A 17,576-nucleotide genomic window follows, 5' to 3' on the forward strand; every position below is an offset into this window, starting at 1 on the left:
ATCTTTGATGTTTGGGGTGTGGATTTTATAGGTCCTTTTCCCTCTTCCAATGGTTGTGAATATATATTGCTCTGTGTTGATTTTGTTTCTAAGTGGGTTAAGGCTATCCCCACTAGAACTAATAATGCCAAAGTTGTGGCAAAGTTTCTTTTGTCTCATGTGTTTTACAAGTTTGGCATCCTAAGAGCAATTATCACAAACCAAGGGACACACTTTTGCAATAAGACTATTCCTCTTTGCTTCAAAAATATGGTGTTCTACACAAGGTGGCAACCCTATATCATCCTCCAACAAATGGGTTGGCCAAGTGTTCAAATAAGAAGATCAAGTCTATCCTCTAAAAGATTGTGAGACTGAATAGGAAGGATTGGAGCTCAAGACTTGAGGAGGCTCTTTGGGCATACCGGACCGCCTTCAAGACACCCATTAGGATGTCTCCATTTAGGTTGGTCTGTGGTAAGCAATGTCACCTCCCGATGGAGATTGAGCACAAAGCCTATTGGGCTGTGAAGGTTTGTGCATTTGGTGAGGAGGGTGTAGCTGCCTTTAGGAAGCTCCAACTTCAAGAATTGGAGGAGTTGAGATTGGAAGCATATGAGAGCTCTAAATTGTACAAGGAAAGAGAAAAATTCATTCATGATAAATGTATTTTGAGGAAGCATTTTCAAGTGGGAGATAAAGTGCTTAAGTTCAAGATAAGGCTCAAGCTTATTGGTGGCAAACTTCAATCCAAATGGGAGGGCCCTTACATTGTGGAGGAAATTTTTGACTATGGCACTCTTACCCTCAAAGATCCTCAAAGTGGCTTAACATTCAAGGCAAATGGCCACTTGTGCAAGAAATTTCATGAGGGTGAATCTTCCATATTGCTTGCTGAAATGAGATTCAAAGATCCTCCATGAGTCTTCAAAGGTTGTATCTCTCCTTCTTATTTCTTTTTGATTGATTTGATTGATTCACAAAGCACACAAATGGAGCACTAATTGGGATATGCTTGCTGTCACATATGCACACATGTGGTACACCATTCTTTGCTTGTGTTTGTATTTGTGAATATCATTTTGAGTTCAAGTGTGGGGGGAGATGCAACCTGATTCATTAGGTTTAGAAAAACAAAAACAAAAAAAATGAAATTCCTTTTGCATTGTTATGTTAGTTTTTCTTGTTTCTTTATTTTCCTTTGTTTCCCTTTACTGTTTAGTTTAGGGTTTTTGAAAGAAAAAAAATTTGACCTTTTTCCACACTTGTACATGCTGTACAGATTTGATTTAATTCTTCCCATTATATGTTTTGCATGCATTAGGGACAATGCATTGTTTAAGTGTGGGGGAAAGTGTGTTTTTGAAAAAGAAAAAACTGTTGTTTTGTGAGCAATCTTGAGTTTTGAAGATGATATTAGTTTTTGCATTTAAAGTTTGAACTTTTGAGATGTTGCTTTCTTTAGCCTACATCTGTTTTGAAGCAAGAAACTATTTGTTTGAGTGTAATTGATTAAGAGAGGCAAGAATAAACCATATGGAAGGGACCTTCAACCATTGAGAGTTCTATGTTCCTTGGTTTTGTTAATCCTCTAGAACTTATTTTCTCTCTTACTTGAGGCTACACTTGTGCATTGGTTGTAGGGAAAGTGATTATGGCCATCATTAAAGTGCCCAAGGCCTTTTAGCTAACCCTTGATTACTTGATTATCCCTTGTTTAGCCAAATTGAGCCTTCTATTATTTTGTCATTTTTAAACACTTAACCTATTTTGGATAGATTGCATGTATTTTCATTTAGTATGTTTCAATATACATTGACTATTTTTAATTTAACTAGTAGATAATATCTATTGGGATCTATTTCATTCATTCACATTGGCCATGCCATTTTATTTTTATGATTAGGAACATTTCTTGAGTTTTACCTAAATGTTAGAAGCTATGCTTGAAAAAAAAAGAAAAAAAATGAAATTAAGAAGAAACAGAAAGAGAAAAACAAAACAAAGAAAGAAGAAAAAAAGATTGTAGAAAAAGAAAATATACTTAAGAAAAAGAGATCCAAAGTAGATCAAAGAAAAGCAAAAGAAAGAGTTTGAATAAGCAAGTTTCCTTGGGTTTGCTATTTGATTCACTTGTTCCTATTTGTAGATTCTCATTTCATCTCATTCTTGGCCAATTATTCATTCCATCCATGATCCCTATTATGTTATCTATTGGGTTTAGTTTTGAGTAGTCTTGTATATCGAACATACCTACATTTTGGCCAAGACAAGTTTCTTGAGCCAATCCCTACCCCTTTTACATGCAAATCTAAGTATATCCTTCATTGAGCACATTACATCCTTTGAAAGTCCATATGATTCTTGAGAATCCTTGCATGTTCGTAGTGGTGAGATAGAGGGATTATAAGCCTATAGTAGGATGACTTGCCGAGGAACTTGAGTGATAATTGTACCCTTATACACCGAGTGCTTGAGTAAAACACTAATTCGGTGAGGTTTCTCTTTGAGATTACATTTTTGCAGATGGTTTACTTGTGATGTATTAAGGTTTTTCTCTAAAGATTGTAACATTGGTTTGGTTCTTGTGATAGTGCATTGACTTTGAAAATTGGATTTACTCTTGAGAGCTTGTATTTTTGTGTTATTTACTTGTCTAGGTTTTGAGAGAGTTTTGCCCGAAGAGCAAAATCCAAGTGTGGGGGAATTGATCTACTTCATATTTTACATGTTATACACTTGGTTTTTGGCACTAAATAGTGCATATTAGGGTTTGTTTCTTGATTTTTAGCTATGTTTCACACATTGGCTACTTAGACCCTAATAATACTATTTGGTGGATGGTTTGAGACTTTAAGATGCTTGATTGGACTTTTGGGCTTAAATTCTCAATTTCTTCCTTTTTAATTGTCTTTTTAGAATTTATTTAGTTTTGTGTCTTTATTTTCAGATTTGTGTGAGGGCAATTTTGGAATCAAGGAGCAAAGACTTGGTCAACAAATTTAGAGAAGTCAAGAGCACATGTATAATCTGATCTAAGGAATTCATGGGATGACATCATCAAGGGAAACAAAGAAGTGCATAATGGCGTGAATTAAAGCTGATCACATGGGAAGCAATAGCTCACATCATCATGATGCAAGGGAGAAGCAATTTAGGCGTGAATCATTTCTGAAATGCATGGAAATTCACATGAAAATGAGCCGACTGAGAGAGTCACGTTTTTGCCCATGCATGAAGTCAGATGGTCCATGCTTAGTCACATTGTTCATGCTCTCATCTCCAGCTCATTTTGGCACCTCATTTCCTTTAATTTCTAGAATTAATTTTTAATTTTAATTCATTATTTATAGCTGGAATAACTAATTCAATTTTTGGCCTTGGAATCATCACCATTGGATCAGAATTAGTTACTCATACTTAAGCAAAATTTTCAGATGGAGACCTCATTCTACACATTCATCCTCTCTCTCTAGGTTTGATTTCTCTCATCTCCAACCTCCATAATTCACGCCATTCCTCAAGTATTGGGAGTTCCAGATCTGGTTCTCCTCCATTTCCAGCTCCAAGTTCGTTTTTCCAGCATCAATTCCTCATCCAATTTCATTTTTCTTCCATCCTTAATCCAGATTGTTCATCAAGTGTTCATTATCAATTCCATCATTCTAGATTTGTTCCTTCATTTCCTTTATCATTTTTTTCTTCAATTTTTATGCATGTTCTTCCATTGTCCAGACTTGTTTCTTATCTCTCCTCTTTGATTCTTCCACCTTTTGTCATTCTCTTCCCCATTCTTCATCAATTTCATTCCTCATCTTTCTAATTCCAGCATTAATTTCGTCCATATTCAGTCACATATTTTCCAGATTCAAGATGTCTTCTCAAGTTCAAAGTCTGATTGGTTTAAAGATAAAGAACATGAGAGGCTGATTTTCCATTGAGCTTCAAGGAAGATGAACTTGTGATTTGAGTATTTCAGAATTGCCTTCCTCATTTGTAATTTCAATTCTGTAATTTCTTCTATTTTCTTTCAAGGATTCAAAATTATTTTTCAGTTGGATTGTGATTTTGATTCCAATTACATGTTAGATTGAAGTTGTGGATGTTGGATTGATATTTGATTTTGTATTTCAGTTCTGGAATGTATGAATTCAATTGAGTGTTCTTTAATGTGTTCATATGTTCTTGATGTTCTTGTTCAGATTTCTCCATATTTCAAGCTAGATCCATATGTGTTTATATGAATTTGGTTTGAGAAGTTTTTCTGCCATTTAATTTAGTCTGAATTGAATGGCTATGAACAAGGCTGATTTACATTGTCAATTTCACTCTACTTGGCTTAAATTCATAATGATCATTGGATGCAATGTTTCACAACACTTTAAAGGTTTTAGAGTGTTTTTCATTAAGCTAATTGTCATTACATGTGTGGTTGCAATTCTAGAATTCAAGGATTATCACAAGGGATTCTAACTTGAGCTCATCATCTCATTCATTCACATCAACACATTTAAATCAGAAAATTACAAACATTTAGTTCTTGTATTCTAGACATAGCTGAAACATATCTTCATTCCCTTAATTTGTTGAGAATTGAACCATAATTTGTATGCATTGCTCTCTTGGGAGATGACCTAGAATGCTCCCGACTACATTCTAGTTTTCATTGATGGCCTAAAGCGACTTAGGGTTTCATCAATATCTGATGGAAAACTTCGACATCCAGCCGATTCTTCTCAATAGAAGAAAATTGATCAATTGTTTCCGGAATTTGGCAATTTGAGGCTCATACTTTCTACTAATAGAATGAATCCTTATGGTAGTCTTAGTAGTATACATAGTTCATGGCTTGTTCTTTTAGTGATTTACAATCTATCACCTAGGTTGTGCATGAAACGGAAGTACATGATGCTATCCATGTTGATTTCGGGACCAAAACAACTTGGAAATGCTATTGATATTTACCTAAGACCTCTGACTGAAGATTTGAGAGTGTTGTGAGAGGTAGGTGTGGAAGTGTTTGATGCAAATCAGAAGGAGAATTTTAAGTTACGTGCTATAATCTTTTGTACTATAAATAATTTTTCTGCATATGAAAATTTGTCTGGTTATAGCATTAAAGCTTGTCCAATTTGTGAAGAAAGCACAAACTACCATCAACTTCACCATGGAAGGAAGACAGTCTACCGTGCCATCGGAGGTTTCTTAGACGAGATCACCCATATCGTAGATTGAAGAAAGCTTTTCATGGTCACCAAGAACACAATGATGCTCTGGATGCTTTGACTGGGGATCAAGTGTATGAATGTGTGAAAAATATTAATATTGTCTTCAGTAAGACTAAAAAGAATACTGGTGCAAAAAGCATATGGAAAAAAAGGTCTATCTTTTTTGACCTCCCATATTGGCGTAATCTTGAAGTAAGGCATTGTATTGATGTTATGCACGTGGAGAAAAACGTGTGTGATAGTATTATTGGAATGCTTCTGAACATACTAGGTAAGACTAAGGATAGTGTGAATGCACGATTAGATTTGAAAGAAATAGGAATACGAGAAAACTTACACCCAAGACCAGAAGGTAAATGAACTTTTTGTCCCCCAGCCTCTCATACATTATGCAAATCTGAGAAAACAAGTTTTCGTGAGTGTTTATATGGAGTCAAAGTTCCTTCGGGGTATTATTCAAATATTATGAAGCTTGTATCTGTGAAAGAGTTGAAACTGGTAGGCTTAAAATCTCATGATTGCCATGTCTTGATGCAATAACTATTACCTTTAGCTATTCGAGGCATATTGAAAGAAGATTTAAGACTTAAAATAACTAGACTTTGTTTCTTTTTCAATGCTATATGCAGTAAAGTTATTGATCCCTGTAAACTGGAAGAGTTAGAACAAGAAGCTTGTACTATCTTGTGCCAACTTGAGATGCACTTTCTTCCTACATTTTTTGACATTATGATTCACTTAATAGTGCATCTAGTAAGGGAAGTAAAATTATGTGGTCCTTTTTATTTATGAAGGATGTACCCAGTTGAGAGATGCATGAAAATACTGAAGGGGTATGTCAGAAATCCATATCAACTCGAAGCATCGATAGTTGAGAAATATGTTGCTTAAGAAGCTATGGAGTTTTGTTCTGATTACTTGTCAAGTACAGAATCAATTGAACTTCATAAATCTCGTCTTGAGAAAAGGCAATATGGTCAAGGCACACATGGAGTGTTAGTGAAGAGCATGAATCATGATGAATTACAAGAAGTATATTTATATATCTTAAATAATATTAATGAAGTTAAAGATTATATATCTTCTCATAAAGAACTTTTAAAGGCAAAAAATTATCGAATGAGAATGATAGAACAAAAGTTGTTAAAAGAGCACAATAGAACTTTTGTGGATTGGTTCAAGCAGAAAATTTTGAATGAAAGTGGTGTTTATGAAATAGTTAAATGGTTGGCTGGAGGTCCTAACTTTGATGTTATATATTGAAGTGCCTATAATATTAATGGGTATTCCTTTTATATAAAGTCCTTAGATGAGAAGAGTATAGTGCAAAATAGTATAGTTATGATCATGGCTGAAGCCGTACACTTCTCTAGTTTAAAAGATAAGAAACCTAAACTAGCATCCAGGACTTACTTTGGGGTTATTGAAGAGATTTGGGAGGTTGATTATACAAAATTTAGAGTTCCTGTTTTCAAATACAAGTGGGTTGACATCAATAGTATTCATGATAATAAGTTTGGATTTACAATGGTTGATCTTATTAAACTAACTTTCGGAGATGAGCCATTTATTATGGCAGACCAAGCTAAACAGGTTTTCTATGTCATGGATCCAGCAAATAAAAATTGATCAATAGCACTTAAAGGAAAAAGGATGATTGATAGTGATGATGATCATGAATCAAATTTTTATATTTTTAAAACTCCTAACTTTTCAAGTAGGCTACTAATTTTAGATGTGATAGATGAAGTAGATGATGAACATGCCATAAGAAGTGATCACTATGAAGGGATATGGGAGAATATCCCTATATGAGTTTAGTTTTGAAATTAAAGTATGTTAATTTAGTTCAATTAAATTTATGTTGTGGGATTGTTTTTCTTAATTATCTTATCTTTGATTATTTTTTAATTAATTTCATTTATTTGATTTATAAGAATATGGAGAATCAAGGTGATGACACTCAGAGCCAGCCCACTACAAGCCAATCAATTGGTGATGTTGCTCCTAGTGAGGAGCTGAGTTAGGGCACCCTAGTGAGGAGCCGAGTTAGAGCCAGTCTGTAAGGAGGCAGAGACATGGCACACGATTGAGAGATATGACTTTAAGTAGGAGTGCTGGGCAAAGGTTACCAATTCAATTTGACCAGAGATGGAATCCGATAGGGCCACATAAAGCCAAGTTTATTAGTTTTCTTGGCCTCCTATCACATACCAAGCCTCCTATCGTATTTGAGGACTAGTCTGATGTGCCAGAATGTGTGAAGGAATAAATTTGGGAAAGTATTCAGGTAAACAATTTTAAATTAAAATTTTTTATGGTTATATATTATTGGGCAATTACTGATTATTATCTTATGTCTTCATTGTAGCTCACATATAATGTTCCATCTAATCAAGATTATCGACATAAGTTGATTGCTTACAGAACACATTGGAGAAATTTTAAGACTGATCTTGCTAGAAGATATATCTTTGTCGAGGTGCCAGAGGGTCAGGCTCGTCTTAATTCTCTTGATACATACCAGTTCCTTGATGAAGATACTTGGGAAGAATTTGTCAGGATTCAGACTTTTAAAAAGGCTTTAGTTTGTTGATTTTTAATTGATTTAAGTTTTATTTAGATTTACTTCAATTATAAAATCTAAAATTTAATTTATTAATAAGAAAAACAAGCTAAAGGGCGAGAAATTGCTCGGCAGAATCAATACCCCCATACCCTGTCTCGTGGAGGCTATGCTAGATCTGATGATATATTGATGGCAAAGAAAGAGAAGAAGAGAGAAGAAGAAGCTAAGTCTGATCCTTTCATACTCCTTTCTCCACCATTACCTATCTCTCGAGAGGAGAAATGGAGAAATAGACATCAGTACAAGAAAAGAGGCTATACAAGTGAGATAGCACGGGAGATTGTTGAGAGGATTGTAAGTAAAATTATTATTCTTTATCCCTTTAAATTTCTATACGATTGTATATATTATTAATTAATATTGTTATTTTTTATATTATAGGATGCTTTTAAGAAGAAACAAGCCCGAGAAAGCTTTATTCCAGAGGGTAAAAATGATATCTTAATAGTTGCTACAGGAAAGCCAGAGCATTTGGGTTGAAAGGCGTGAGATATGGTGTGGGCATTAAGGACTACTTTGGAGCACCTACACGTCCCAATTCAGGAGGTGTAGTGACTAGAGAAGAGCTTGATACATTGATATCCACTATGAGGCAGCAAACTAAGGATGAGTTTGAAGCTTCATTTGCAGCTCGGCTTCTACAAATGAAAGAGCAAATGAAGGAAGAGATGATAAGCATGATGAGCTCACGACAGGAGACAACTGCTGAACTAGTTCATATGTCTCTTGTATTTCATAGTACAAAAGGAAGTAATGTTCTTAAGCGTGTGTCAGAGGGTCCTTCTGGTGACAACATTGGTGAACGATGTGAGATATTTTAAAAGATCTTGATAAATGCTTAGTTGCTCTTGGTAGCATCTACAGCTTAGGGTAAACCATCCACCACAAGCAAATTCAAGACAATCAAGTAAGAGTGGTGGTTGCAGATCCAAAAGTGCCAGATGCTTTGGTTCCATTACCTACTGATGAGGTGAAGACTGTGGTTAAAGCTGTTGGCAATTTTATCCTATGGCCTAAGAGACTTGTGAATCTGGTTCAAGCTATGGTTCGAAATTTCATGAATTTTTATTATGTAGCAACTTCCTAATATATGTTTTTATTAACTATTTCTTGTTTTTTTATTATGTAGAAGCTTTCCTCACCGAATCTCTTGAAACTTCCACAACCCTCGTTGACTCCGCATCAGTGAATGATCTTAATGGCGTATAATTTATCATTCGAATTCAAGAGTTTAGAAATGGATTCGGAGGTTTTGGGTAAGAAAGACATGATAGTGAAAATTGAACGGGAAGATTTTGTTCGACTTCTGTCGAATAATCAGCTTACCACACCACACATTAAACTATTTATGATTTAAGTATGTTTTTCTTTAATATAATTGCGTTGTTGTAAGTAAACTTAATCATCAAGTTTAGTAAACTAATATAATTGTATTGTTGTAGGTACCTTCATCATTTATGCATTACATCGGGCAAAGGTGATAAGTTTGGATTCCTTTGCCCTCATCACATGACAGAGAAAGATAATACTCCAGAGTCAAGGGCCACGTACCTCCAACAGAGAATATGTGAAGTCAAAAAGGATGTTTATATAGCTCCATATGTGTACTCGTAAGGATCAATTTATAGTTAATAGTTTTTTTAAATATGGATTTACTTTAACTTGTATCATATTTACCAGGAACCATTGGCAGTTATTTGTTCTTTCAATAAAGAGTAACACTGTCGTCTTTTTATACTCCCTCCATTACAAACTTGGGAAAGAAATGAAGAAGACGATAGACTTGTAAGAATACTTGTACTAAACTATTTAATTTAATTTTTTTTGAATATTTTTACTAACTTGGTGATCTTGATCATAGGGCAATGAGAACATATCAAAATGTAGTCTTACAAAAGCATGGACATGAGCTCAAGGATCCCATATGGATTGAGCCAAAGGTGATGCTATACTTTATTAATATGTTCAACTATTAAGATTTCTTATTAATTTTTTATGATTTATTCTTATACAGAGTCATAGACAATCGATGAGGATGAACTTGTGCGGTCTATATGTCATGAGATACATACTCAATATTATCACATTAGGCATGACTTAATTTACAAAAGAGGTAAATATATTTTTAAAATTTTTATTTTATTATGTTATTTGAGATTGATTAATACGCCTATTTTATGAATCAAATTTTAGATGTTCGACAATTCAGATGCATTTCCTGAAGCTGAAATTGAAGACATCCATATACGTTGGGCAACCTATTTTGTGGAGAACTTGTGAGGTTTTTTGTTACTTTTAGACATGTTTTAATTTTGATAGTTAACACAATTTAGACAATTATTAATTTTTCTAATAGTTAAATAGTTTTGTATAATTGATAAATACTTGATAAACAATTGTAAATGAATTGAGCTATTTGATTGGTAATTTTTATGCACAAGAATGGCAATTTTGACAATTTAGATAATTGTTAGTTTTTTTAATAGTTAAATAGCTTTGTATAGTTGATAAATACTTGATAAACAATTGTAAATGAATTGAGCTATCTGATTTGACAATTTTTATGCACAAGAATGGGTAAAATCAATAAAATAAATATAGTAAAAAAATTAAATACTTTTTACACTAGTTATTACCATAACCGCTATAGAATATAATATTTTTTAGATTGGTTATGGTAATAACTGGTGTTAAAAGTGAAGTTTTAACACCGGTTGGGCTTATTTAAAGTAAATTTTTTTTATTTTCTTGCATATAATTTTCAACATCGGTTTTATAACCGATGTAAAAATATTAGTTTTTACATCGACTTTATAACCGATGTAAAAAGAGGGACTTTCTATACCCCCTGGAACAACATTGCCTCTTTAACTACTATAAAAAGTCATTTTTGTACTATACCAGTCTCGTAATACTTGAAACTGATACCAAATTGTAATATCCACCTTGACATTACCCGGACAAAACTCACATATCGTTGTGATAACTAGGATTAAATAAAATCCTCTAAAGAAATTACCACAACTCAAGGGTTTAAAGATAATTAGTTTTAAAACATTGGGATCCCAAGAAAAACCCTTTTCTATAATATTGTTTGAGCTCAAACCATGGTTAAAAATTAATTTAGAACAATCACAGAAGTATGGGAAACAAACCACATCAAAATTAGGCTAAAAACGCCATTTTCTAGTAAATACTGGTCCATCTGCCGTGGCAGATGGCACAGAGGAATGAGTCCCTTGAAGACCTAATGCGTCACGACACAACAACCACACACCGTGGCACGCACCTACTATCATGATAGCAGATTGCTGTTATGACAGCCCTCTAAACTTCGAGAGTATGCCATTTCACCAGTTGACTTCCAATTTGAGTAGTTCAAGTGTCCACACGAAATTCTTTAAGCCCTCTAGCCAATGGCACTGGTTTCATACTCAAATAATCATTCATTTGAAAGTTGGACACCCAAACCTAAAATAGTTTGTTTTCCCAACAAAACACACACCAAGGTGTCCAACTCACAATACCAAATGCCATTAGCCTCTAAGACACCTTGACCGCCTCAAACGGACCACACACCACATAACAACTCAATCATAACACACAATTAAGCATTCACATTCAAAATGACCATTGAAACCCTAATTTACAAGAATATGAAGGGGTGGATAAATTCTAACACACATGTCACTTGGTCATTTGACACATATTTCACTTCAAGTTCATCACATGTAATTGTAACATCGCCCAGCACACACACCCTTAATCTAAAACTTCAATCTTGGGCCAAGATATGCATACTTATCATAAATTCATACGAGTGATATCCAAAATAATATCATGTTCCTAAGTTGGCAATATATAATGGCAATATTTGTTATAAAACTAAAAAGAGAAGGGAAAGAACTATACTACAATGCTCTTCACTCTTTAATTGCCCTTTCCTTCCCCTTGTCCCTACCGGAGCCTTCACCTGTAAAAAATAACCACTGGGTCAGATAAACATATCAGTAATAGAATAATTCACTACTAATAATTAACATGCATAACCATAAGAGAGTAAAACTATGAAACTTCTAAAATATAAATTTAGTATATCACACATACTCTTTTCATCAATACAAATCTTTTACCACTAACATGATCATCCTACCATCCGAGCCTCCATATCACCCCGATCGAAACCGTAGGCTCCTGGACCAAGTACACATTCATAATGATCTGAGCTCACCTTTAGTGGTAGGATCACCTAGCCAAAGGTGTCCTATCTTACTTTTGGACTACGGTTTCCCCCTATCGCACACAAATCAAGGTATTGTTACTCCAACATTGCATCATTTATGCTAAGAAGCGTTACTCTCTAATGCCATATCCCGTATGGATACTAAGAAGAAAATCTCCACACTATGCCTTACTAGACACTAAGGAGATACATTCCATATGGACTTCCACTACTGCTTCCTACGGGTGAACTCCCACCCCCTAACATGATCATACCCACACTCAACATATATATCACATAAACATTTCAAAATTCTCAACTCATTTATATATAACTTTCATCATACTCATCATTTGCAAAAAAATAGATTTTCAGGCATAAAATCAATTTCATAGTATGCAAGGTTATCAAATCTCAAGTTCAAATCCATATATCTACTCACAAATAGCTAAGCAATATAATCAATCAGTGTAAATTATTTCGTTACCTCAACCTTTTGTCACACACAAAAGAGTTACCGTGGTTCAACATAAGCTTCACACATTCTATACACACGATAAGGCTCAAGCAATGCTCAATCTACACAATCAAGTGACAATCATCAATTATCACTCTAAATAACTCCAAATTCTCTAGATTCTAAATGTCTAAAATACCCAAATTCCCTTTCTAACAACATCAACCATTTCCAAACACTCTAACCATCCTATTAAACATCCCAACACACTAAATTCTCTAACCAATATCCCATATTATCTCAAAATCCTTAAATTGTACTTAAGGTTCGTCCAAACCCTTACCAAAAATTCTCAATCACCATAAAACTTATAAAATTAGGGTTAGAGGGTTGATTTAACCCCTCAAGACCTTAAATAAACTAATGTGTTCGGTCTAAACCTAAGGGAACCAAAATCAAAGCCCCTCCATTACCCTAAATGTTCATATTTTCATATAAAAGAGGGAAAAAGAGGAAATGTATAACTTACCTAATGGTAATTCAAGCTCCAAATACCCTCAAAGTAGCTTAGGGATTATGCCCTAGTAGACCACAAGCTCTCCTCCATCGCTCTCTTATTATCCCTCTTTCTTCCTTTTAATTTTAATCTATTTTTGCTTTTGATAAGTATAAATTTTGCACGTGCACCAATCCTTGCTCCTAATTATAATTGGTTGTTGTGATTGTGTGGTGAATTTTGGTAATGTCAAGGTGGACATTACAGTCTGGACCGGCCTAGTGGTGCTATTGTTATAGAAACTCTAAGTTTGTATAATGAATTGAACTTTTAGTAGATAATGTATATATAAGTTGCTATAGAGTTTCATGCATGTTTTGAGTAGTGAATTAGTAGACTTGTAGAGATTTATGGTGTTTTTTATAAATCTTAGCCCATGTATGTAGATATGTGGTGAAATAATTAATTAGGGCTAAGATTTAGTTGTGTATATGCTGTGGATATGTGAGGGTGTGATTTTGTGGTGATATGTTAGTAAAATGGTCAAGCAAGCTAATTTATGTTAAGTGGTGAATAGTTATTAAAATGTGAAAATAGGCTGTTCAATGGCCAAATCATGATATATGTGTGTGTATGATGTATAATATGGTCAATCAGTTGTATTAGGTTCTTTTGGACTATTTCAAGGCCTAGAATGGTCTAATGAGATTAAGCGATCAATTTTAAGTTCTTAGGTTCATTAGTTTCTTAAAAAAAGTGACTTTTTGCACCTAGGTGTTTAAATTTTGATCAGACCATTATATCGTGTTCAAACATGCCTCATGAGTTAGCTTATGAGTTAAGCTTTGTGCGAGAGCTTCAATCACTCTGATCGGACATCATATGTAAAAACAATGCATGCCAAAAGTTCATCATCTGTGCTATCAAATGATAGCAGCAAAAGTAGGCTTGGGCACCACAACGTATTGCACATCACATTGCGATGCATGGCATAGAGAAGGTTAGGGCATGTCATTCTATACCACATGTCGCGATGCAAATGTTTCATATTGTGATGCATGCTCCAAATTTTGACCTTATTTCTTTATTTTAGTGGCATGCAATGATTCATATGAATGTATATAACTTATTTTCATTACGTATAGCTCGAATATGTTCTAGCTTTATTGATTTCACAAAATAAGTCTTCGGTTTAAGCTTTTTAAACAAAGCAATTAATTACTGTTTGGTTTGTTGTGGTAGTGATTAAGTTAATCATTTCCTATATCTAGAAAATATAAGGGAGGGTTATAAATTTTAGTATCAGTTTCTCGATTTCGAGACTTGATTGTTATGATTTCTTATTGCATTCATCCATAGATATGGCAACTTATCCTTGTTCATTACACAACTCCTTCCCTTATGTTTACTTGTCTTTCTTATTTTTGTCCTTAGGAGGGGTGAAAATAGTACACATTATGAGGAAAGGTACTCATGCTAGAAATCTGGGCAGTCTGGCAATTTCCTAGTGCCTGTAAGGGTACGGTTAGGAGTTAATGACACCCCTAGCATGTGTGAAAGGGAATTCATAATCCTGAAGTAGGATAGAAGACCTTGGCTTGGTGATTCACCAACGTAAGGTTGGGTGATAACTAATTTCTTGACAAATGGTCAAAATCACCTACTAATTTAGTTAGAGATGTATGGAGGATGGATGGACTTAGGCTAGTCATATGTGTATGAACAATTATTTGATGAAATTGGTTATATGTATATATGCTATTTGCATATTTTAGAATTTGAGAAAGACAGTCATTATTACTTGTTTATATTTATTTTATTTAATAGATTACTTTGGATTATCTTTATTTAATAGATTTTTATTTGATATATTTTTTAGGTCTTGAGATTGATAGCAGCAAGGGAAAGGAACTGGGCCAGGAGTAGTGAGACTACTAGAAGCCCTAGGTTTGTGTAATGAATTATAGTATTATATATTAATGTGTTTATAAGTCACCGTAGGAATACTTACATATATGTGATATTGATGCTCTTGCATGTGTGTTCATCTTAGCCCTGAAGTATGAAAGTGTATAATGTGGTGTGGAATTTGGTTAGGCATGTGAAATTTACAGAAGTATGGAAAATAGCCTTCTATGTGTGTGTAAAGGGCATATTTGTGGCCAAATTTAGATATATATATATATATATATAATTATATGTAAATTAAGGCAAAAAGGGCTAAGATACTGGTGCAAGTGTATGATTGTATGTTTTGAATGTTTATATGACTTGCTAGCCAAGTGAGTAAGTTTTTGTGCATAGTTGTGCCAAAAAGCCCGATTGTATGAAAGGGTAGTTAACTAGCCAAAATTGTATGTTTTGTCATTACTGATGATATGTGTGGCCAATTAGGTGTAAAGTGTCCCATTGGACGTTGTCAAAGCCCTCGAAATGGCCAATGATATGTGGTTTTAGATTGGGATGCTCAGATAGGAAATTTTGGCTTAGTATTAGTTAAAATGCACTTAGGTGTCCAACTTTTAAATAGGATATCAGATTCAAATGAAACTAATGTCATTGTGAAAATGGCACATGTTCAAAGTTTGAATAAAAAATATTTTGACCACAAAATCTGATACGTGCATCGTGGTGCGTGGTGAATATGCTGCAGTGCATGATGCATAATAAGAATATGTGGCTCTCTGTGTGTGCCATATGCTGTAACACGTGGTTTAGTTCAGCCTAAAATTCTATTTTGATTTATATGATTTCTACTACAGTATTTATGCAATTCGAATGCTTCTGTTATGCATAAACACATGTTTGAGTGTATATTATGTTTATAGAAAGATTATTAGGATCCCTACTTTCTAATAATATTATTCATTTTAATGATTGTAATTAACCAATAATTCTAAGTTGAAGGACTTTGGATATCCTAAGATGTGTATGCTTGCATGAGTAAGGAATGTCAAATGAAAGGGGGACATTACAACTAGCAACCATGTGACAATAGCACAATCAACTGTCATTACTTGCCACATACTTATAAACTATGTGACATGTCAGATAAAAATGCATGATTAGACCATCCTTATATCCTTCTTATACATTTCGATTGAAACTATGGGCTATTAATTAATTAGGGCTCTTTCCATATGATGGACTACCCAAGCTCACCAATTGTGAGGAGTGACTTAGCTAAAGACCACTACACTCACTCTTAGACCATGGCTTCCCTTACTATAAAATCATTGAGGTGTCATAAACCCTAAGTTCAACTCCTCGACAAACTGGTAGAACTAGCTAGGGTTGAGTTCCTCGACAAATAATGGGACAATCCTTCAACAAACAGTAAGACAAGGCTAGCTTTCATTCACTAAAAGGTAGCCAAACAATTGTTGGATAGGGAGGCACAATGGAAGATTAAAATTTTAAAGCCCCTATCCTGATATGGACCAAATGAACTCGTTTAAGTCAAGGTGGATAGAAGAGTTACCTTTTAATTCTTTGAAGTTGGCACATGTTTGGATCTCAAGAGCGGACAATGTAGATCTGCTCCCTCTACCGGTATCCACACGAATAGCTCTAACTCGAATAGCGTGCTAGCGCTCTCAACGTCTGTTCTTCTTTGAACGTTAATTTTTCTTTCTATAGGGTGTTTCGTGGCTCTCAGAGTGTTTTTGCCGTTAAAACTTTTTTAGCTCTCTCATCCTTCATAAGGATGTCCCTATCTATATGTAGTATATAGATAAGGGCTTTTGTCTTTTACTTAAAAGCTCACTAATACTTAATTAAATTTATCTCATAAATTTAATCTATAATATCATATCTAATTTGAACTTATCTTATAAATTCAAATTATAAAACTGACATAATATTCTCTCTTATCATCTTAATTATTAAATTTAATCTATCATATAAAATTAAATTTAAAACTCACATAACATAATATAATATAATATATATTACATATACATATTATATTATATATATACACGAATATATATACATATATATTTTAAAAATAAATAAATATATATATATATATATATATTATCTATATTTAATTTTATATATCATATATATATATATCATATATATATATATATATATATCTGATATCTGATATATATATACACACATACATATATGGATATATATATATATATTTCAAAAAATATATAAATATATACATGTATATAAAATTATATTTTGAATTTTATATTTCATATAATTATATATATTAACCAAATAAATATTCAAATATATATATATATAATTCATTTACCTTATATTACATTCATTGAATCTAGACATATTCCATATTCAACAAACTTGGACATTATAGCTTGATTTGGGTTGTTCTTGTGTACGACCCTGTAGGCCCATATGAAATTAGCAGTAGGCTAATTACGCTATTAGCTCTCAAGTCACAAGTGGCCTCTAGCAAAACGTTGCAACTACCCAATTCATATGGGGATTGATAATCCAATGTAACCTATCATGCAACTATATCACATCCCTTTTATCACGCAATATTTCGATCAAGTACGAGATATGGAATTGTCATTCTCCTTTAT

General features: G+C 33.6%; 1 protein-coding gene across 1 annotated transcript; it reads left to right on the forward strand.

Moving 5' to 3' along the window:
• The first annotated feature begins 476 nt into the window (after positions 1-476).
• Positions 477-902, forward strand: LOC129286474 (uncharacterized). Its single transcript, XM_054922434.1, has one exon. The coding sequence runs from the start codon at positions 477-479 to the stop codon at positions 900-902; it is 426 nt and encodes a 141-aa protein (XP_054778409.1).
• The last annotated feature ends 16,674 nt before the right edge of the window (positions 903-17,576 follow it).

Source organism: Prosopis cineraria, unplaced genomic scaffold (assembly GCF_029017545.1).
Source record: "Prosopis cineraria cultivar Desert tree isolate PC_DT_omini unplaced genomic scaffold, ASM2901754v1 PC11, whole genome shotgun sequence".
Classification (NCBI taxonomy): Eukaryota; Viridiplantae; Streptophyta; class Magnoliopsida; order Fabales; family Fabaceae; genus Prosopis; species Prosopis cineraria.